The 22,720-nt window shown below is 35.7% G+C and overlaps 2 protein-coding genes and 1 pseudogene across 2 annotated transcripts; all 3 read left to right on the top strand.

Moving 5' to 3' along the window:
- Positions 1-769: 769 nt before the first annotated feature.
- On the top strand, positions 770-1,652 carry LOC125079830 (olfactory receptor 4P4-like; annotated as a pseudogene).
- A 3,675-nt stretch (positions 1,653-5,327) lies between these two features.
- LOC125079829 (olfactory receptor 4P4-like) lies at positions 5,328-6,321 on the top strand. The gene is given in 2 exon segments (XM_047693560.1): positions 5,328-5,588; positions 5,590-6,321. Coding segments are annotated over 2 exon segments (993 nt in total).
- A 12,459-nt stretch (positions 6,322-18,780) lies between these two features.
- LOC125078561 (olfactory receptor 4P4-like) lies at positions 18,781-19,716 on the top strand. The gene has a single exon (XM_047691449.1). It carries the CDS (start codon positions 18,781-18,783, stop codon positions 19,714-19,716), a length of 936 nt encoding a protein of 311 aa, XP_047547405.1.
- Positions 19,717-22,720: the final 3,004 nt, after the last annotated feature.

The following is a 22,720-nucleotide window of genomic DNA, read 5'->3' as shown; positions in this document are numbered from 1 at the left end:
TTGCTATCACAAGCATCAGACAGCATATATATTTTTAATTTTTTTTAACTCATGAAATATAAAAATGGCAAATGAATAAGCTTCCTGAATATTATTTCAAGACTTAAGTCATTAATTGATATTCTTTCTTTTGATGTATTATTTTAACCAGTCTTTCCTTTTTAATGTCAGAGCAATTCCATTGGTTTAATGTGACCCATTGACAATGTCTGACCTGAAAGGAAAGTATAGTATGCTCTAACCCAAATTATAGTTCAGTAGTCCAAACAAATGTGCATTTCTTCAGGATTCATTCCCAGAAAATTAAGGGAACTTATTCAGATAATTTTAAAAGAAGGAAAGTAGATTTTACATGTAACTTATAAGAATTGGGAAATAAGGAAAAAATCTTTCCTTGTTTTATACTAAATAATATAATCAACCATCCCTTAAATATATAATAGTAGTAAAATACATTTTAGAATACATTTAAGTATTTTAAATAATTACTAGTAATTTTGAGGATATATGTAATTATAAAGTTAAATCATGATAGATTTATAAAAGACAATAAAAAGCAGTTTAATTTAATAAATCAAGCATAATTATTCTTAACTCTATGTCAACGTGCATTTTAATAAATTTTATATTATTGTGTTCATACAGTTAATTTTCACCTAGAATTATGTTTTTTTTTTCTTTCAGAAATAGAAGTTCTCTGGAAGCTTACACCAATGCCAAACATATGAAAAGCCAGAGAACTATCTCATAATACTTCTAGGACTTTTGTATGACCAGACATGCAAATATTTTCTTTGCACTCTTCTTAGTCTGTTATGTTGCCCCTTTGACAGGAAACCTTCTGATCCTTGTCGCCATTCACTGCAGTCCTCTTTTTCAACAACCCATGTACTACTTTCTCATCTACATATCCTTTACAGACATTTGCTACACCTTAACGGTTACACCCAAGTTAATTGCAGACCTGCTAGTGGAAAGAAAAGCCATCTCCTATGGTAGTTGCATGTTATGGGTCTTAACAATGGACATTTAAGAGGCGCTGAGATCTTCATTCTTACCACCATGACCTTTGATCACTATGCTGCCATCCACAAACCTCTCCACTATGTGATTATCATGAAAAGAACAAGGTGCCATCTCCTAGTCTTAGCTGCTTGGGCTGATGGGGCCATCCATGCCTTTCCTCTGTTTTCTACTGCAATCAGTTCGCCCTTCTGTGGTCCTAATGAAATTGATCACTACTATTGTGAAGTTTTTCCTTTGCTAAAGTTGGCCTGTGCTGGTACGTACATCACTGGTGTTCCTGTGGGTGCTTTTTCAGGTATGGTTTGCTTAGTAGCCTTCATTGTCTTATTTGTTTCTTAAGGGATACTATTGTTCATTTTAAGAAATCTCTCAGCTGAGGGAAGACACAGATCTCTCTCCATCTGTTAATCTCATATCACTGTGATCATCTTATTTTTAGAACTGCAATCTTTATTTACCTTAAATGACCTACTACTTTTCCTGAGGACAAAAAAATTGCTCTATTTTATACTATCATTGCTCCTATGTTCAATCCCCTAATCTGTACTCCGAGAAATTCAGAGATGAAAAAAAACATGAGAAAGGTATGTTACCCACCATTATTTTCAAAGGAAACACATAGTTAATTTGAAGAAGTTTATTGGCTAAGCAAATCTTTCTCCCAGAAATTATTCTAGGAGAAGATGGAGAGAATAATAGATATTCACATTACATCAGTGCTAGAATAATACAAAAGTATTGAATCATTCAGCTAATCACCCTCAAGAGATACATCAAGGGGTGCCTAGGTGGCTCAGTCAGTTAAGCATCCAACTCTGAGTTTCAGCTTAGGTCATGCTATGTGGGTCCTGGGATCCAGCTGGAGATGGGTTCTGTGCTCAGCAGGGAGTCTGCTTCAGGATTCTCTTTCTGCCTCTGACTCACCTTAGGCTATTCCCATCCCTCTCAGATAAATCAATAAGCAAACAAACAAATATATAAATCTTCAAAAAAAGATATAAATCAAATAAACTTCAAGGCCATCAATATGATTACTATAATAATATGGGCTTTATTTTTCAAATTTTAATCACATACATGTTGGCTGATGTAAAATGCCTGTGAGAGGTTTCCTCTGAGGACATGCACATGCTTTAATTCATGTTATTCCCAACAATGTTTCCTGAAAGGTTCTTTGGATGAAAGATAAACAGGAGGGTCAGAGGTGCTCCATATCTGTTTGCTATTACATAGTAGAGATACAAAAAGTAAGAGGTACCACTTGAAGGATCACTTTGACATATATATTTCATATATATGTCATATATACATATGAAATATATATATTTCAGTTGTTTTCTGTTGACTTGTTGACATGTTGAAGAACCCAGGTGATTAAAGAACGTCCTGCATGTTTAATCATGCATTTAAGCAACATACCCACTTAGTTGCTGTAGATCTAGGAGAAGAGAAAGAATATGTTGAGCCAACACATCTTACCCATAACCAAGTGTCTATCACAGCAAAATCATGATTTTTATATATATATATATTTATATATATTTTTATTTATATATTTATTATATATATCATATATAAATTGTTATAAATCATATATAATATTATAAATCATATATAATATATTATATAAATATATATAATATATACAATATATTATATAAACCATATATAATATTATATAAACACACACACACACACACAAATATATATATATACACACCATATCCTATATATGAATATATAGGATAAAGAGAAAATAATTGTAATTTCCACAGTCTTCATTTTATGCAGAATTTGATCTCCTAATTTAAATTTTTAATTTCCTCTGTAATAATTGTGTTTGTAGATATTTTTAAGAGAAGGTATTCAGGAATATCTGGAGTGCAACTGATAAAAGTTTTATGCCTTAAAAAAAAAAAAAGTTTTATGCCTTCATTTGTATTTGGGAAAAGGCATCTAAGCACAATGAAAAAAAAGTATGAACTGCCAAATCATATGGTATAAACTGGTGATTTAGATGTAGACCTCCCTCTTAGTACTCGTGCAACCTTGGATTCAAGATTTCTTATTTGCAAAACAAGGACAATAATACAGTAGTCCTTTTTATCCATGTTTCAAGTTGCATGGTTTCACTTACCTGCTGTCAACCATGGTGCAGAAGAAGATGACTCCATTTGATATGCTGTGAGAAGGTCAATAGTAGCCTAAGGCTATTTCACGATGCCTACCTCATTCACCTCACTTCATCTCATCATGTAGGCATTTTATCTTCTCACATCATCATCAGAAGAAGGGTGAGTACAATAAGGGTGACTACACTATGATATATTGAAAGAGAGAGGGGGAGAGAAAGAGCAAGGAAAAGGGAAAGAAAGGAAAGAGGCAAAGGGAGGTTCTATGGATTCCTGCCCCCCCCCCCCCCGGGGATTACCAACAGTAAGTTTATACAAGCTGCTATACATCTTTTTCTATAAATTTGTATTTTCACAACTTATTTTTAAGCACTGTAGGTTGAGCAGCACTGGACTTAGTGGTAAGAGATGTTCAGGCTTGCACCAGTGTTCAGAACACACTCTAAACCAAGAGTTGCATTTCCTACAGTTTAGATTCTCTAGTTTTTGTTCTCTGATTTTACTGAAAAGCTACCCTGGGATTTATATATGTCCTTTAACTGATCCTATTCTTCCACATAAAATTTAGGCTTGGATCTTCTCAACTAATACATAAAGAAGTATTTTGCCAAGCTCTATGTTGAAACCAGAACAAATTTATACCAATGCCAATGTTTTTCCTTATCCTGAATGTATGTCTAGCATAAAATCTTCAACCCACTCCATATGGCAGAATACAAAGTCAATAGGTAAAACCGATTAATTGATGAAGAACATCCTGCTTTCTATTTTCTTATACAACTGTGTGTTCCTCTCCACACATTTTTGGGAGTACTCTTCTATGGACTTGACAAGTTAGAACCATAAGACCTTTCATTTATATTCTCCAATGAACTCCATTTTGCTCTCAGAACAAGACAAATGGATCTAGTATTTTTACTTCCACTTACCAACTGGGGAGGGAGGATGAGAGACAATGAATTTCTCAGTGTTAACAAGAAAAGGGTAACAAGACACAGGACCCTGGATGCTCCCCTTCATGAGCAGTAGATGAGAGATCTGTGCACCTCAACACACTGTTCCCCTCTGGTACCATGAAATAATGAATTGACATTAATAGTCTTTTAGGAAAATCATGATTTTGCTGTGATAGACACTTGGTTATGGGTAAAATGTGTTGGCTCAACATATTCTTTCTCTTCTCCTAGATCTACAGCATCTAAGTGGGTATGTTGCTTAAATGCATGATTAAACATGCAGGACGTTCTTTAATCACCTGGGTTCTTCAACATGTCAACAGAAAACAACTGGCTCTCTGCAGTGTTTCTAACATTTTAAACAGCAACCTCTAAGATGTGTCCTCAGAATGATTTTGGAAAATGGAAGGCTTTTATATAAAAATAACAAACACCATGTTCCTATATCCAGATGCCCAGATTGTGCCTCTGGTTTTCCATTTCCTGCCTCTCCTGATACTAGACAAAATCTGGTTGAAACTGAACCTTGATGAAACTACCAAGAAGGTGAGTCACTGAATTTGTGATCAACTAATTCAGTTTATTTATCTGCTATGATTAAGAATCTTGATTGTGATTTTATATCATGAATAAATATTCCCTTCTACTGAATGTATAGAATATGGTGTTGGATTGGCACTTTGTAAGTGATTATTGGTAGCATATGGAAGGGAGGAGAATTGCTTAGGTTTATCTGAGTATTAATGGCAGAGACAGGAGGTGGAAAACAGATCAAAGTCCTTTTGGTCAATGGATAATGTGGCATAACTCTCAAGAGCACAGAATTTGGCATTTGATACAGGTTCATATCTTAGGTTACTGTTTACTATCTGAATGAATAGATGTTATTGTCAGAACCCATCCAGTTGTTTTCCCCAATATATAAATAAGTATCAGCAGAGTCACTCTTGGGTTATTATGAGTTAAAAGCTGGCAATATGTTCATAAAAATTCCCAGGATTTAGTATGCTCTCACTAAACATCATTTGAATAATGATATCTGTCTTACACCAGAAAGACTGTAAACATTAAGTGCAAAAATTCCTCTGTGATATACGTATTTTTTCATATAAAAATACTCCAAATATTTAAAGTACTACTAAAAATGTCATATGTTCCATATCATTTCAGGTGAATTAATTTTCTGTTGTGTCTCTGGACTCACCTCAGCCTCATGGAAAATCAGAACAATGTCACAGAATTTGTTTTCATGGGACTATGGGAAAATAAGCAACTAGAGTTACTGTTCTTTCTCTTGTTCCTGCTCTGCTACCTGGCTGTCTTAATGGGAAACTTCATCATCTTACTCACCATCACCTGCAGCCATCTAATCGAACAACCAATGTACTATTTTCTCTGTCACCTTTCCCTCATGGATCTCTGCTACACCTCCACTGTGGTCCCCAGGCTAATCAGGGACTTAGGCACAGCAAGAAAAAAATATTTCCTATAACGACTGTATGGCCCAGCTCTTCACTGCCCACTTGCTGGCGGGTGTGGAGATATTCATCTTGGTGTCCATGGCTTTAGACTGCTACGTTGCCATTGTCAAGCCCCTGCACTACATGGTCATCATGAACCGGTGGAAGTGTAACATGTTGGTCTTCATGGCCTGGGGTGTGGGTTTTTGGCACTCTGTTGCTCTATTGCTCATGGTACTCACCTTACCTTTCTGTGGTCCTAATCAGATCGATCACTACGTATGTGATGTGAAGCCTCTTTTAAAACTGGTGTGCAAAGACATTCATGTTGTTAGTATCTTAGTGATTGCAAATTCAGGAATGGTGGTGGTTGTCATTTTTCTTGTCCTGGTGGCTTCTTACATTCTCATATTATGGAATCTTAGGACATACTCCTCCATAGGGAGATGCAAAGCTCTCTCCACCTGCAGCTCTCACATAATGGTGGTGGTTTTATTCTTTGTGCCCTGTATCTATACTTATGTTCTACCTGCCGGGAGTGAGAACAGGGATAAGGAAGTTTCTGTGTTTTACACTGTAATTGCCCCCATGCTGAATCCTCTCATCTATACCCTGAGGAACATGGAGATGAAAATCGCCATGGGGAAGGTGTGGTCTAAAATGGCACATTCAGAATTCAAGTCAAGAGGCTTATTTTTATTGTGCTTTCATTCAATCTATTGTCCCCAGACCATTGACCACTTGTGATGTTATAAAAGCATATAAGCTCTCTTTGCAGAGCTGGACTAAAGAGCCTCTGAAGTAGTATGAGCCAAAGAAACAAGTCATTCTAATTCAGATTGCAATCCACACTTTAAGGAGTCCAATTAGTTCCAGGTGTGAGCACTTGGATTTGAGGAAATCAAGAAATACCCTTCCACAGCTCATCTCTGATCAAATCAATTGTCTCTCAAAAAAATCTATATGGATCCATGTTTTCCTTGGAACAAAATCCAACCTTCTCATTTGTTTATCATAAATGACCCCAAATTGGTTCAGGGTTCAGCTCTAACTGGTACTATCAGAGGTCAACACACTGGAAGAAAGTATGGTGTTACAATGACAGGCTTTGGGGTAAAGGAGAGCTGGGTGACATAGTGACTCTAAGTTTTTATCTCTGGGTTTTGGCAATTTGATTTATTAATGTGTGTTTCTATGAAATGGGGTGATGTTATAGCTCATGAAGATATACTATCACTTGGACAAACACATGTGAAATTTTAAAACAGCATAAGGCACATTGAAAAGCCAAGTTATGGGGCACTGGGTCTCTGCCTATTTGTGATCTCTGTCAAATAAAAAAATAAAATCTTAAAAAAATAAAAAGAAAGAAAAAAAAGAAAAGCCAAGTTATGTAATTCCCTCTTTCCCTGTCTTTCCTCCTGTGTGTCCCATTTCCTGGATACTTTTTTTAAAAATTAATTAATTTATTTATTTGACAGACAGAGTTCGCCAGCAGGCAGAAAGACAGGCAGAGAGAGAGGAGGAAGCAGGCTCCCCGTCAAGCAGAGAACCTGATATGGGGCTCAATCCTAGGATCCCAGGATCACGACCTGAGCCGAAGGCAGGGGCCCAACCCACTGAGCTACCCAGGCGCCCCTCCTAGATACTTTCATCCAGCTACACTGGGTCCATCTACATTCTCCAAACACACTCTACAATCTATCAGCTTAATGGTTGTATAACAGCTATCTCCTCTGCTTAGGATTCCCCACACCATGCTTGAGGGTCCATGTCTTAACTATAATTCACACTGCTCATGTTTTCCTATTCAGGAAGACTTGGCAGATCCAACAGACTAGAAGTCATTCTGATTCCTGCCCTGTTCTTTTGTTGCTATTCAGCAGTATGTTTTCTCCACTTGAAAATCCTATATCCTACCTAAGTGCTTCTTCTTGTGAACTGTGCTTTCACTAGTTTGTCTGAGAAGGAGGAGTATGTGGTATATCTTTATTTTTCTTTTTATCTTTCTTTTTTTTCTATCAATAAACTGAGGACAAATTAAGATGTAAACAAATAGTAGCTGAATTAAATTCTATAATAATACTTTATTTTTTATGTGACTATATGCATTGTTCTTACATATCTAGAATTTGTCCTTGTGTCATGATCATGCATTAACCATAAGATAAGTGATGTCAAAAGGCTAAAATGTGCCTATAAAGGATATAATGAAATTAGCAGACCACCAGATGCTTAGAATAGTTTTATTTTTATTTTTTCTGCATTAAGGCGGCACTACTCCCTCAGTTATTGGTTACCTCTTTGTCCATTGATCATGTAACCTAATCTCAGCTCTGTGCTTCCAATCATTTCCAGTTTCTCTCTGCCCAGAATTTGTCTTTTCTCAGCAGAATGATTACATTGCTTCCACACAAACTTAGCTTGATTCAGTTACTTCTTCCCCAGAGTCAAGGCAAAAATCAAAGATATTATAAGTCATGGAGGTGGTAGGTATTATCTTAGTGTCTGGCACCAGTTTTTTGATGTTTCAAATCTTAGGAACTTTTACATATATAACTAATATTTTCTTTTTTCCTACTAGAACCATGAAAGCCTCCAGAATATGATAGGAAAATATTTTGTCTGCCCCATAGGAAATTGGCTTAGACAGCTTATTCATCTCTCTGTTTGATGGCTTAATGTAGACTTTGGCAAAAGTGTTTTGGAATTTTTTTTTTTTTTAAGTATACAAATGCCATGTGCCTCTGTGTGTGTGTGTGTGTGTGTGTGTGTGTGTGTGTGTGTGTAATGACTGTGCCTGTCCATGTGTTGTTTTGGGACTCTTGGGGCTCTTGGAATATTTTAGCACAGGTCAGGGAAATATTTATCCCATCAGAAAGAAAGCTTTGCAACAAAATTTAAGTATATGTAAGTATATAAATATATGTGTATATATATATAAATATGTGTGTGTGTGTGTGTGTATATTTATACACATATATTTTTTTCTATTCTTTTTCCAAGGGTCCAAAGGTTTTATTGGCAAAAAATGGATGACATTGTATTTAAAGCAAACAAATAAAATATAACAAATTAAATCACTTATCAATTTATTAATATATTCCATTCATCTACATAGGAATTTACTGCTATTTAAAATCTCATTTTTTTTAAAGATTTTATTTATTGATTTGACAGAGAGAGATCACAAGTAGACAGAGAGGCAGGCAGAGAGAGAGAGAGGGAAGCAGGCTCCCTGCCAAGCAGAGAGCCCGATGCGGGACTCGATCCCAGGACCTGAGATCATGACCTGAGCCGAAGGCAGCGGCTTAACCCACTGAGCCACCCAGGCACCCCTAAAATCTCATTTTTAATTAAAAGAATATCTGTCATCAATGAAGAAATCTGTTACACAGCTTCTTTCTTTATGCCCCAGAGTTATCAGAAAACACCAGGCTGGATGAAGCTTAGATATCTTGCCAGGGGCCTAAGGGGAAGACCAGAGTCCCAAACTGGCTGTGGCTGTAAGAGTTTTAAGTGACTCCCTACCCCAGCCCCCTCTCCTAATCCTTCAACTGTGCTCCACCCTATATTTGTCTGCAGGCATCCATTGTGAGGGCTGATTCAGATACTTTACCTAAATCATCCACTAAGAGATATTTAGTAAAGTCAAAATGGTCTCAAAAGGTTGATGGTTTAGGTTGAGTGGAAGATGAAGTATTTAGAATTAATTGCTTTGAAATATCTATTTTATGTGACACCATATTCATGGGGGTCTCTGGTGATGAGGAGAATACCGGAAGAGCTGAAATCAGCCCTCAGGATGGGCTGTCAGAGCAGGATGGAAGGCCTGTCTTCAGCTCTGGACCTCCCAATTCTGTGTAGTTCATATAATAGAGCCTCCATGGTTAGAGTAAGTTCTCACATGCAGGCGATTCTGAGGGGATTTGGTGTGCCAGGTGCATTATGGTGGCCAGGAATTTAATGTCTCAGTTAGGAAGTCTTTGTTAGTACCCATAAGCTGTGTGATTTTGAACATAGTTGGCATGACATACATAGTTGAATTCAGGATTTTAGAATTTAAGGACTTTGTTTAGAGGTGTTAAATAGTATGGCCAGTAAGAGGTTGTATCCAGGCTCTCTGAGATTGATGTCTCAAGTTTTGAAAACTGTGTTCCTTACCAGTCTATTAACAGCAGCAAAAATTCTAATTCATTATGTTAGTTAAAAAAGCACTGATGCTTCTTGGTTCCTTCTATCTGAGGCTACCCACTGATGAGGAAGGGAGGTGGCGATGCTGGTGATTTTCTCTCTGTGAGTAACTATTCACTTGACTAGAACTTGTTTCCTGGGGAGCAAGGGTGGCCCCTCACTGCACTTTTTCCTTTGAAGGAAGGAAAACCTTGGAAGATTTTGAATGGTTACCTCTATTTACTAAATATCCTCAAAGACAGCCATTGGTCTCTTTCTGCTGCTACAAGGTTTTCTGATTGGCTTCTCAAGCACCGTTAACATATTACGCTCCTCAAATTCTTTATCTTCAGCATTTTGCCTTCAGTATTATTTAGTTCTGTCCACCCTTATTATAAATTCTATGATAAATTTGTGAGAGAATATTCATATAATGCTTTCACTGTACCTTTTACATATGGTTTACTGAAATCTGTTTTTTTTTTCTTTCAACTGAGTAAGTTTCCTTATTATTTTGAGACTATCTTTAGAGCTCTTTCTTTGCTTATAATTCTTCATCAACTTGCACTTTATTCCTCATGCAAATATGCTTTCCTCGGGCTCTTCCTTCAGCTCACCCAAATAAGCAAACTGTAAGGGAATCCGCTCTGAATCCAACTGGAAATGTCTCACACAATAACCATCAAGGCAATTAAAAGTAGGCTTCTGTCCCTTGAGACTCCCAGAATGCTTGACCTGCCCATTTTGCTGAGATTCCTGCCCTATCTGTCCCATCCAAGTAGGTACATGTTGTAAGAATTCTGGCCTCAGAGTTTTTGGTTTTTGATTCTGAAATGCTCTGTAATCTCAATTTAAGTGAAAGTAAGATTTAGTTTTGCCTATATAAGCTTGGAGTAGGGAGGTGCAGAGGTAAAGGGAGGGAAGCAGAGGCAAAGAGCAAAGACTGATGTGGGGCTCGATCCCACAACCCTGAGATCATGACCTGAGCTAAAACCAAGAGTGGGATGCTCAACCAAATGAGCCACCCAGGTTCCCCTAGAAAATAGCTTGTGATTAGCTTGAATAGATATCATCAGCTGGATTTTAAATATTTTGTAAAAATGAACATTACTTTTCATCAACATATGAGTTCCATTCCTTCTATTAGTAATTTGCAGGTTTTTTTCTTTCTCTTTTCTCTTGATTGATCTCAATGACATTTTTGGAATTTTCTTAATTCTTCTGGAGGATTAACCTTTCTCTATTTAAGAATGTTGGTTATCTTTTTTTTTTAAAGATTTTATTTATTTGATAGAGAGAGAAAGAGAGAGAGAGAGAACACAACCAGGGGACCAGCAGGCAGAGGGTGATGGAGAATCAGGCTTCCTGCTGAGCAAGGACCTCATGGGGCTCCATCCAAGGAACCTGTCTCCATCCAAGGAGACATGGGGCTCCATCCCAGGAACCTGAGATCATGACCTGAGCCGAAGACAGACACTTAACCAACTGAGACACCCAGGCACCCAGGTGCCACCCCAAGAATGTTAGTTATGCCAGCCATTTCATTCCTTAGTTTGTTACATCATTACCTCTATTTTGTTTGGATTTTACTTTGGTATAGTTTCTGGGATCTTGATTCCTGAGATACATATAACTCATTCATTACTAAACATAGCTGTTTTTAATAATAGATGTGATATTACTATACATTCTACACATGTTTAAAATAATAACAAAATCTATAGTGTTCATACTAAGTCCAATAAATTCAACACCTTAGACTGGACAAAAAAGTATTTTATGAGACTGACGCGCTACCTACTGCGCTAACAAGGCACCTCAAAAAAGTATTTTAATGATATAAACTACACAAGCTCCTGAAAGTTAAAGATACATATTATCAGTGGTCTTTATTTACATCTTAAAGTAATTGAATTTATTACATTGTCTTCACACCCCCTGTCTGAATAGCTCTGGCAGTGAATTTTACCCAACATTAGAGAAAAAATAATTTCTATTCTATACAAAACTCATAATAATAAAACAGAAGTGAATTCATCTTATCTCATTTCATTGGTCCAGCGTTTCTTTGAATCTTCTAAATAGTGTGAGGTTTTCTATACATTCCTTAGAATTTTCTCTACAATTGTGTCATGGTGAAAACTGCCGATTCTGCCCAAATTCTTGTTCAAGATGACCTTTTTTTTTTTCATATGTGAGTTTAGAATGGTTGTGCCATACAAGATCAATATATAATATTAGTTGTATAGTTTGTATCGGAACTACAAAACAGAAATTGGATTTTTAAATTCCATTTCCAATAGCATCAAATACATAATAGACCTAAGGAAAAATATGACAACATAGGGACAAGACATACACTGAAAATGTTATAAAAACTCTGTTGAGAATATAGGAAGAACTTAATAAATAGAAACAAATATTGTGCTCCTGGAACAGATAACTCAATACTCTTTGGGTGTGAATTATCCTCAAATATATGTTTAGATTCAAGGAATCTCATAAAAATATGAATGGGCACAAGTTTATTATTTTCCAAAGTGATCTAAAAATGTATAGAGAAGGGCACCTGGGTGGCTCAGTGGGTTAAAGCCTCTGCCTTCGGCTTGTGTCATGGTTCCAGGGTCCTGGGATCGAGCCCCGCATTGGGTTCTCTGCTCAGCAGAGAGCCTGCTTCCCTTCCGCTCACTCTGCCTGCCGCTCTGCCTACTTATGATCTCTGTCGGTCAAATAAACAAAATCTTTAAAAAAAATAAAAAATAAAATGTATAAAGCAATGTAAAGAAACTTCATTAAGTCACACAACTTTAAAAAGAACAAAGCTGGGAACTTAACATTATCTCATTTCAAGGTCTATTATAAAGCTGCTGTATTCAAAACAGTGTGTTGTTCTAATGAAGCTGGAAAAACAGATCAATGGGCCAGCCTAGAGAGTCCAGAAACAGACCTGCGTGCATTGGTCAACTAATTCTCAACAGGGGTCTGTAGGCAATTTACTGGAAAAAACATCGTCTTCACAACGAATGACAGTAGGAATGTTAGATATTGATATGTACCAACAGCAAGAACACCACAAATATCCATTCATCACAGCTTGTACAAATTCAATTCCAAATGTAATGTAGACCAATATATAAAATGGAGATGCATAAACCATTTAGAATAAAACAGAGGCAAAATATTTGTGACCTTGGATTAGAAAAATAATTTTAAACATAATAACAATGGTGTGGCCCATATAAAAAAAGATAAAATGCACTTCATTAAGATTAAAACTTTTTCAGCAGAACAAGTTTATGATAAGGGGCAAAGTCAAGATTTGAAGATGTTGATGGGACACTTGTATATGTCTCTAAGGGGAGTCCTAGAGTGTCCGTTAAGGGAAGATACACAAGATATGACTGGCTCTCTTCTCTGTGGATTGATACAGGCTAGATTGGGTAAAGCTTGGTCAACATCAGGCATGGTATTGAAATGGACAAACTGTAAAATCATCAAGCTTTGATATCCTCTGTGCTGAAGGACTCTGTAGGGGAGGAAAGCTTTTCCCTTTTTCCTTTTTCTATTCTTTGGCTCACCTAACAATTAAATTCACATAAGACAGGTTAACCGAGGGAAAAAAATAAAAATAAAAATAAAAACTAAAAACAAAAAAACTTCGTTTCATATGTATGGGAACCCCCCAAAAATGAAACTCCCTGATAGTCAGGCAACTGAAGTGTATATGTTTTCCTGAGCTAAGGAGAAGGAGGTAGGGATTCAATGGGCACAGAGGGGAATTTGAACAAGCAAGCCCTGCAGAGACCCCCAAGTTTGCCATGCCCACCCCATACTCTTTGTAGTTTTCCTGGTGGTATCTCTCTTCCTAGACCAGGCCCTCTGTCTAAATTCTTTTGGAAGTTACTGGGGAAGAAAAAAACTCCTCTTGAACTCTTTGGGCCTGATTGTTTTCAGCTCAAAACAATCCACATATCTAAGTGGCACACTGAGACAGCCTGCCCTGAACCCCATCAGATAGACTCCTTCATTTACTCAGGGTTACAAAACTTTCAAAGCCTTGAAACAGCATTAGATTTAGAAATATCCACTTTCTTACTTTTGCCTATGCAAATTAGTTATTTAAACTCTAAAACCTTTTATGTTCTTCTATGCATAATAGAGGTAATAATACTTATGTCAAAATATGCAAAATTTTAAGTTTTAAATCATCCAATGAATTTTCTTAAGATTTTATTTATCTTAGAGAGAGAGAGAGAGAGAGAGAGAGAGAGAAGCAGTGGGGCATAAGGGCATCAGGAGAAGGAGAAGCAGACTCCATGATGATGAGGGGTTCCATCATTCCTGGGCACTGAGATCTCACCTAAGCCGAAGTTAGAGGTTTCAAAGATTGAGCCATCAAGGTGCCCACTTCCTCTTAAATTTTTCATCTTTCTTATTTCTCCTACCTTCCATGTTCATGGGGAAAGAATATTTTATCGTTCCTTTTCTTTTTCTCCTATCCCGCAACCATCCGTTCCAGCAAAGTTAGTCCCGAACCATGGATAGTTCTGCACCCATTCTCATATTGCAGATTGTTGACTGTATTGATTTATCAACTCTACACACATCGCATCTTGGTAATGGGGCATACTTGGACTGTCAATGCTCATGTGTGGTTCTCTTTGTTTTATCTCATCTCACATTTTCCTTGTAGCTAACCAGTTACTATTACAGACTACACTGCTTTCCCTTTCATTCTTCAGAAAGCTGGATGAATCTACAGAATAGTCAAAATTTCTTGACCTGCTCTGACTATGGCCTTTCTGGGTCTCCAGAGAAGTAGTGCCTGAGGCACGCTAATGCAAAGGAGGAAAGCAACACCCAGGGCAAACAGGGACATCACTCTGGGCAGTGGTTTAGCACATTGGCCAGGATCTCTCTAGAAATGCCTTTGGGAATGTAATTACTTACAGCTTTTAAAGAACTCTTAATCTCTGTGTTGTCACCTAAAGTTTATATTTCATTGGTCTCAACCAAATTTTCTTCAGGAGTAGGCAGAAGCTCGATGATTTCCGGGACCTAAATACTCTTGTTATCTTTTGCAGGAATTAAAAAAATACTTTTATTTTTTTAGTGGTCTAGCATTCAGATGTTAAATCAGCATTTGAAATTCCTAGTCTACTTTCCTGGGTGATAACAACACCTTTCTTCATGTCTGATAGATTCAGTAAATATTTGAAGTCCACTTCCCTTGTGAAACTGTAGAAGGAGTGAGTCACATTGAGATTTCCAAAATATTTGTAGAGAATTAATCTGGAAGTCTGTGAATTACTGACTTATAATTCTCTTCATTTTGTTGCAGATTTTGATGCTGGGGATGACTTGGCACAGTGAGTATCTGGGGGATGGAATGTAGCCTAAAACTAACCTGCCAGACTCCTGGATCTTATGCTTAGTGAATTATCCTTGTCATCTTGGTTTGGGAAGGGTTCGATCAAGCACAGTCTAGACTAATTATATGGTCTTAGCGCACATGATTTGATTCCAATACTATAACTTCATTTACAATATATGCTAATTCCATTCCTATAAAGATGCTTTACATATGATAGTTTTAATTGTGTATTATTCATTGAATTTCATTGACTAAATTTCATCGTGTCCCATTCTTGTACTTATGTACAAACCTCCATATTGCCGTTAAGAAACAGCCTTGTTTATGCTTGAATATGTACAGTGATCAGAAATTCCTATATTTCAAGCACTTGTCATCCTAGAATAGTTTCATCTGAGTCAACTAATTTAAGTTTATAGCATGCTCTTCTGCTACACTAAGGGAAAACATGAACATGTGATGGAAGCTCTCATATATATATATATACATATATATATGTATATATATATTTAAGATATATTTGAGAGAGGGGGAGAGAGCATGAGTGAGGGTTGAGCACGGAGTGGGGAGAGACACAGGGAGTGAGAGAAGCATACTCCCTGCTGAGCAGGTAACAGGATGCAAGGCTTGATTCCAGGACCCTGAGATCAGGATCTGAGCCAAGGACAGCAGCTTAACTGACTCAACCACCCAGGCACCCATGATGGAAGCTTTAATTTAAACTTAAAAGCTTCTATTCTTATATGATAGTTTAACTAAAAGCACACTCAGAATTTTTATTTAGAATAACCAAGGAAGTAAAGTAATCAGTTAGCTATATTTTATAGTGAAAAAAAAAAAAATCACTCTAAGCTTTAAGGTTAAGCATTCCCTAAGAGGACCAATCAGGCATCCAACTAACCTAAATGTTTTCCCCAACAGATTGTTGAAACTTAAGTTTACCTAAACAGTTATGAAGTCCATGTTATGATATTCTTTTTCCTTTATTTTCCCACTGGCCTTGTGTGGAGGTGCATGATGCTTTCTGTGTTTCTAAACTAATCTGATTTGAACCAAAGTGTCACGAGCTATTTCTTATTAGCTCATGTATTCCTCATTAAAATTCTGAATTTCGTAATGATATCTTCATTGTAAAAGGAGTAAGATGGAGTTTAGAGAGATGAAGGAATTCACTCAAGGACTGCACTGGTCGGTTTCCTTAAGACGACTCTATGTTTCTCCCTCTTCCTGTGTTGTGCTCTTCTAACCACTTGTTCAGTGGTTGTCTTACATTTTTTACACATCAACTATAACTTCAGTTTTTAACCTAAGAGGTGTCTATAATATCTCTTCCATCAAAATGTTATTTTTATAGCAATAAATCTCCTCCTTTTTTTCCCTTTTACGTCTGCTTTCTGCAGCGATCATGTGTAATGACCCTCAGGTTACAGGGTGAGATGGGTAAGTAGCCCTATTGTGGATTCAGTGCCAATGATGGTCTAGAAACAAGGAAGAATCCTGATTTAAACAATCTACATATTGGTAAAACTGAAGGAAAATTATTTAATTTTTTTAAAAATGAGGGAATGCCAGACAAGACTTATGTTAAGTAGTCCGTATATCTTTATCTCCATAAATACTCAGGAAGACAGACTCGTCTGTTCACCCATCGTCTTGCATATTCTTTTCTATTTGGGTTATGGATTCAGGATAGTCTTTCATGCATTTCTCATGACACCCATCATCCTCCCACTCAGCTTTCTTCCCTGAAATTAGCCCCAGATTGAGGGAGAATCAGAATTTCTGTCTCCAGACATTCACAGAGTATTACTCCTGCATCGTGAGAAATGATTAGATTCTCTTGATCTGAGTTTCTTCTTTTTAAAATCAGAGATCTGGATTATTCAAGTGAATTCTGCCTTTAAATTGTTTGTAGTCTTCTTGAGTAATAATTCTTCTTAAACCAAATTGTTTTAGGCAAATAACTGTTCCTGAAAAATTAACATTTCCCACCTCATTAACAAAGAGTAAACATCACTTGCAATGAGTAGAAAATAGGTCAATGAATTCTACCTCCCTAAAACTTTTCAGCTAAAGAGTAGTTAAGGTTAGATGCTGAATACTCTGTAGCTCAATATTATTTTCAAAAAATGTAGAAAAACACTAAAAATTACTCCTTTTTGAAGTTAGAATTTAGAATAATAATTCAAAGCAGAATTGCTCTCCTACCTTATGGTCCATTTCCTGAATGCTTCTCTGTTAACTCTCTCTATATATGATATATAATGTAATTTTATATCAGATCATATCATATATAGATAGTATATATAAAATATATAGAGATATAATACATATATGTGTATAGATGTATTATCTATATATATAGTCTCTAGGACTATATAACACATAAATATTAATTTTGAGATTCCCTACTGTTGATGATTTCTATATAAATTTGCTACAAATGCATTCTGAGTTTTTTAGAAATAGACATCTGGAGGCCTACATATGACTGTCCCAGCAGGTCCAGAGAAATATAGGAAGTGCACTAGCTGTTCAAACCCACTAGGGACAGATAATTCCTCATCATTGAGGAAAGTAACTACTCCAAGTGCATTCTCTCTATTCTTAACTTATTTTGTATCAATTAAATAATGTCTTTAAATTACACATCAGATACAAAAGATGCAAATACATGAATGTTGCATTTATTTTGTTTCAATAAATATTGCTGAGTGCAGCCTGACCACTAAGTTTGACTAATGTTACCTTGTGTATCATCCCCTTTTTTGACCCTAGTTCCTTAGATTGTATACAAACACAGGAAATTTTTGACAACAGCATGACATAGGTACTATTGAAACATACTTGAGCAACTTAATGGTTTTATCTATCCTTTAATGATTGTCATCGCGACCATCAGTCACAGATTTACACTTTTAAAATTCTCTTTAACACATAAAATGTAACTAGTAAAAATGAATGAAATGGCTAATTTATTTCCACAATTTCTGTCATTAATAGACATTCTCTATTTGCTGTATAGTTTTTTCCCCACTCTTCGCTCTATAAAATAACAGTGATTCCATTGGTTTAGCATGACCCATTGGCAATATTTGGTCACATAGCAAAAAAAAGTGTGTGCTTTATACAAATTAAGCTTTAGCAGTTCAGACTGGCATGTTTGCATTTCCCGAGGTTCCAGTGCCAGATAATTCATGGAATTTGACCAGAAAAGGGTGAAAATAGGAAAGTTGACCTCATGTATTAGCCACACACATTTAAGATATATACAACAAAGTATTTTTTGACTTGGCAGAATTTTTATAAACTTTCTTTCTTATCTAAATAATATAATTAATAATAATGAATCGTCTTTAATTTTCAAAATATCATTTAAATATTTAAAAATCATTATCAGTAAAACTGAGTAACATACATAATCATTCTCATTATAAAATTATTCTACAGTACTTCTATAGACTCAAACACAATAAAACAGGAGAAAACAGCTTAATTTAAGAATTCAAGAATAATTACTATTAATATAATATTCATGTCAATCCACTCTTAGTAAATTTTATATCTATGTGTTCATACTATTAAGGTTTCACAAAATTTCTGTTTATTTCCTTCAGATACATACTCATTTGTGTGTAATGTACAGCAGACTCAAGTATATGGAGAAGCAGAGAAACATCTCAGAATTCATACTTATAGGACTTTCATATGACCAGAATACACAAATATTTTGCTTTGTGCTCTTCTTATTCTGTTATGCTGCCCTGTTGGCAGGAAACTTCCTGATCCTTGTCTCCATTCAATGCAGTCCTCTTTTTCACCAACCCATGTACTACTTCCTCAGCCACTTATCCTCTATGGACATCTGCTATACCTCTAGCATTACACCCAAATTAATTAGTGACCTACTAGGAGGGACAAAATCCATCTCCTACAGTAATTGCATGTTACAACTATTTGCTGTGCACTTCTTTGGAGGCATTGAGATCTTCATTCTTACCGCCATGGCCTTTGATTGCTATGCTGCCATCTGCAAACCTCTCCACTACCTGCTTATCATGAACAGGACAAGGTGCCATCTCCTAGTCTTGGCTGCTTGGGCTGGTGGGGCTCTCCATTCTTTTCCTCAATTATTGATGGCAATCCAGTTGCCATTTTGTGGTCCTAATGAACTCGATCATTACTTTTGTGATATTTTCCCTCTGCTGAAAGTTGCCTGCACTGATACCTACATCACTGGGATCCTTGTGGTTGCCAATTCAGGTATAGTTGCCTTAGTTACCTTTGTTGTCTTGTTTGTTTCTTATGTCATTATTTTGTTTAGTCTAAGACATCACTCAGCTGAGGGAAGACGCAAAGCCCTCTCCACCTGTGGGTCTCATATCACTGTGGTCAGCTTATTTTTTGGCCCTTCGATCTTTGTCTACCTTCGACCTCCAGCCAGTTTTCCTGAGGACAAAGTATTTGCTCTATTTTATACCATCGTTGCTCCTATGTTCAATCCCTTAATCTATACTCTGAGAAATACAGAGATGAAAAATGCCATGAGAAAAGTTTTGTGTCAAACATTATTTTCAAAAGAAGTACACAATTAATTTGAGCAAACATATACCTAAGCAAGTTTATTTAAAAAATGAGCTTGATGTGACTAAACGAGCTAAAAAATATTTCATTATCTTTATATTCAGTCTCTATTGGGAATGGAATTCATGAAAGAAAGAGGAATTATAAAGAAATTTAAAGGGATAGCTGAATGAATCCTAATTCCCACATACCAGAATTAATTGGAAAACTTAATTTTATGGAGTATTAAGGAAGTGTTATTAGTGTCACCAATAGAAAAAAACTGCCAAATCAAATAAAGTGACACTATTTGATCAGTGAATTATAAAGACAAAACAATTTTAATGATAACTCTATTAAAAATCCTGGGCTTATATGCCAGTTCTCATAGTGATACACATTCTGCACTAGTAATGAGGTTGAAATCTAAAATTAAAATAATGACTTAAATCATCACAAGTACCTTTATGATAGCACATTCATTTCTACTTCCTCTATGGGCATTTAGAAATCAGCTGTACAATGAAGAAATCCGTATAAGAGAACCTGTTTTAAATCAGCTCCTGAACTGATCAGGTGATCAGTTCTCCTGAATTCATATTAAAATAATAGTAATACGTAGTTAAGACAGAGCAAGAGTCAATAATTCAGGCTGCTAAAAACATAATTACTTGTTTTTCCACCATTGACCAGAATATAAAACATTTCTCATAAGACCTAAGGGACTGAATAATAAATGTAAATGTTGACAAACCCTACCTGCCTCCAGTTGAAAGGGGAACGTTAATGAATCCAGTACTAAAGACTTTCTCTGCTATAAAGAGAGAGAGAGGAAAAAAATAAAATAAAATGAAGCCTAGCAAAAGACAGATTAAGATATGGTCAACCAACCAAAGCAAATTAAAGTACATTTTGCAAGCACATTTTGGCTGCATATATATGTTTATAACTGCTTTATTTATAATTGTCAAACCTCAGAAGCAACCAAGACCTCCCTCCACTGGTGAATAGATAAATAAATTGTGATTTCTCTGGACAATGGACTATTCAGCACTAAAAAACTGAGCTATCAAGCCACAAGATGATATGCTGGAAAATTAAATGTGTATTACTAAGCAAAAGAAGGCAATCTGAAAAGGGTGCTTATTATGTGATTTACAACTATATGGATCCTGGAAAGGCAAAACAATGGAGACCTTGACGCCCCCAGTGTTTGCCCAGGGTCAGTGTGGAGGGTAGAATGAATAGACAGAACTCAGAAGATTTTTAGAGCAGGAAGCACATCTGTATGTTAGTATAGTTATGGATACATGTCCTTATGCATATTGAAACCCATAAAATGTACTACATCAAGGGTGAAGCCTAATGAAAAGAATATTTGGGGAGATAATAACTTGTGAGAGTAGCTTCCTTTGATGGTAACAGATGTATCACTCTGGAGGGAGAGGCTGTCTGTGTGTGAGGACAGGGGTATTATGGGAAATCTTCGTACTTTCTGCTCAGTTTTGCTGTGAACCTAATGCTGCTTTAAAAAATAAATTATATTAATTACTAATATACATTATAACATTACAAATATACCAGAATTTGCAAGTGGAATGAACAAGAGACATCTGAAAAAGATTTTCTACAGAAAAAAAAAAAAAAAATATATATATATATATATATATATATATATATATATACCTTTTTTGCATGTGATAGGATTTAAATAAAGTTTGCTTAAGAAACACAGCAAATGTCATTATAGAGAAGATGTTTGATAGTAGGATTTTATTAAAAGGGAGATGCTAAAAACATGGGAAATGTTTTAGAATATGTAAGTAAAATGCAAGAGCTGCAATCAGTCTGTAGGCCCAGAACAACCAGGTATAAAGAGCAGAAATAAAAATAATAATAATAATAATGAGGAAGGTGAAATTGACCAGAGCTGTTAGAGCAGAGAGGAAGTGGACAGATGGCCTCTGCAGTTATATACAAAGAAACATAACTGTTGCCAGATTAAACTTTTTCTCCTAGGCATGTTATACACTGTTTCATTACCTAGCTGGACCTAAGAAAGCTGTCTCTGAACATGAAATAGTAGTTCAGAAAATTAAACAACAGATTCATTTAAAGACCTCTTTTGTATAGTGGTTATTATTTGTTTCCATTATCATCCTTTCTTAATAATATGAATTTTTCTTTTAGAACATTATTAGTGATTGAAACTATTATTTGCACACAATGTTGACCTAGGGCTAAGGACATTTTCTGCTGCAAATCTAGACACACATTTCAAATTAACCAGGCTTTAACATTCTATAAAATCAACAACTTTCACGGAAACGACTTCAGACTTCTTACTGTGGCTTTCATGTTTAATAAGTTGAGAATATAGTCTTTATTTTAATTGAGATATAAATGGGTATAACATTATATTAGTTTCTTGTATGTAACATAATGATTTGATACGAGTATATATTGAAAAATAGTCACTGCAATAAGTCTAGCTAAATTCCATCACCACACATACTTACAAATTATTTTCTTGTAACAATAACTTCTTAGATGCCATTTTTATTACACAAAATCCTGTCTGAGGATATGAAGATGTAGATTACAGAATTACTCCATATGAGAATCTAAAATACATATAGATATTTTAATGGAAAAAAACAAGCATATTTTGCTATTAGTTGACACTTAAACTATTTTCAAAAATTATATGCAATTCAGCATATATGTTTATTGATGTGGAAATGTTGAGAAAGTTTGCATGTTATAAGAAACAGAAACATAATGGATAATTAAAAAGCATACAAACTTCAAAATATTAAAGACTATCCTGTGTAATGTAGCTAATGCCTTTTGCTGCAAATTCTTCATGAGGTATAACAGCATTAAAATTCATGCTTGCAATGATAGAATATCTCAATTTTTAAGAAGTAACCACAGATAATATAATATTTTATATTCACTAATAAGATTAGCATAGCATACAAGCATAAACTGTAAAGGATTTCGGAGCATCAATATGTGTGGCTCATATAATTA

Source organism: Lutra lutra, chromosome 10 (assembly GCF_902655055.1).
Source record: "Lutra lutra chromosome 10, mLutLut1.2, whole genome shotgun sequence".
NCBI lineage: Eukaryota > Metazoa > Chordata > Mammalia > Carnivora > Mustelidae > Lutra > Lutra lutra.
This window is presented reverse-complemented; position numbering and strand designations above follow the sequence as displayed.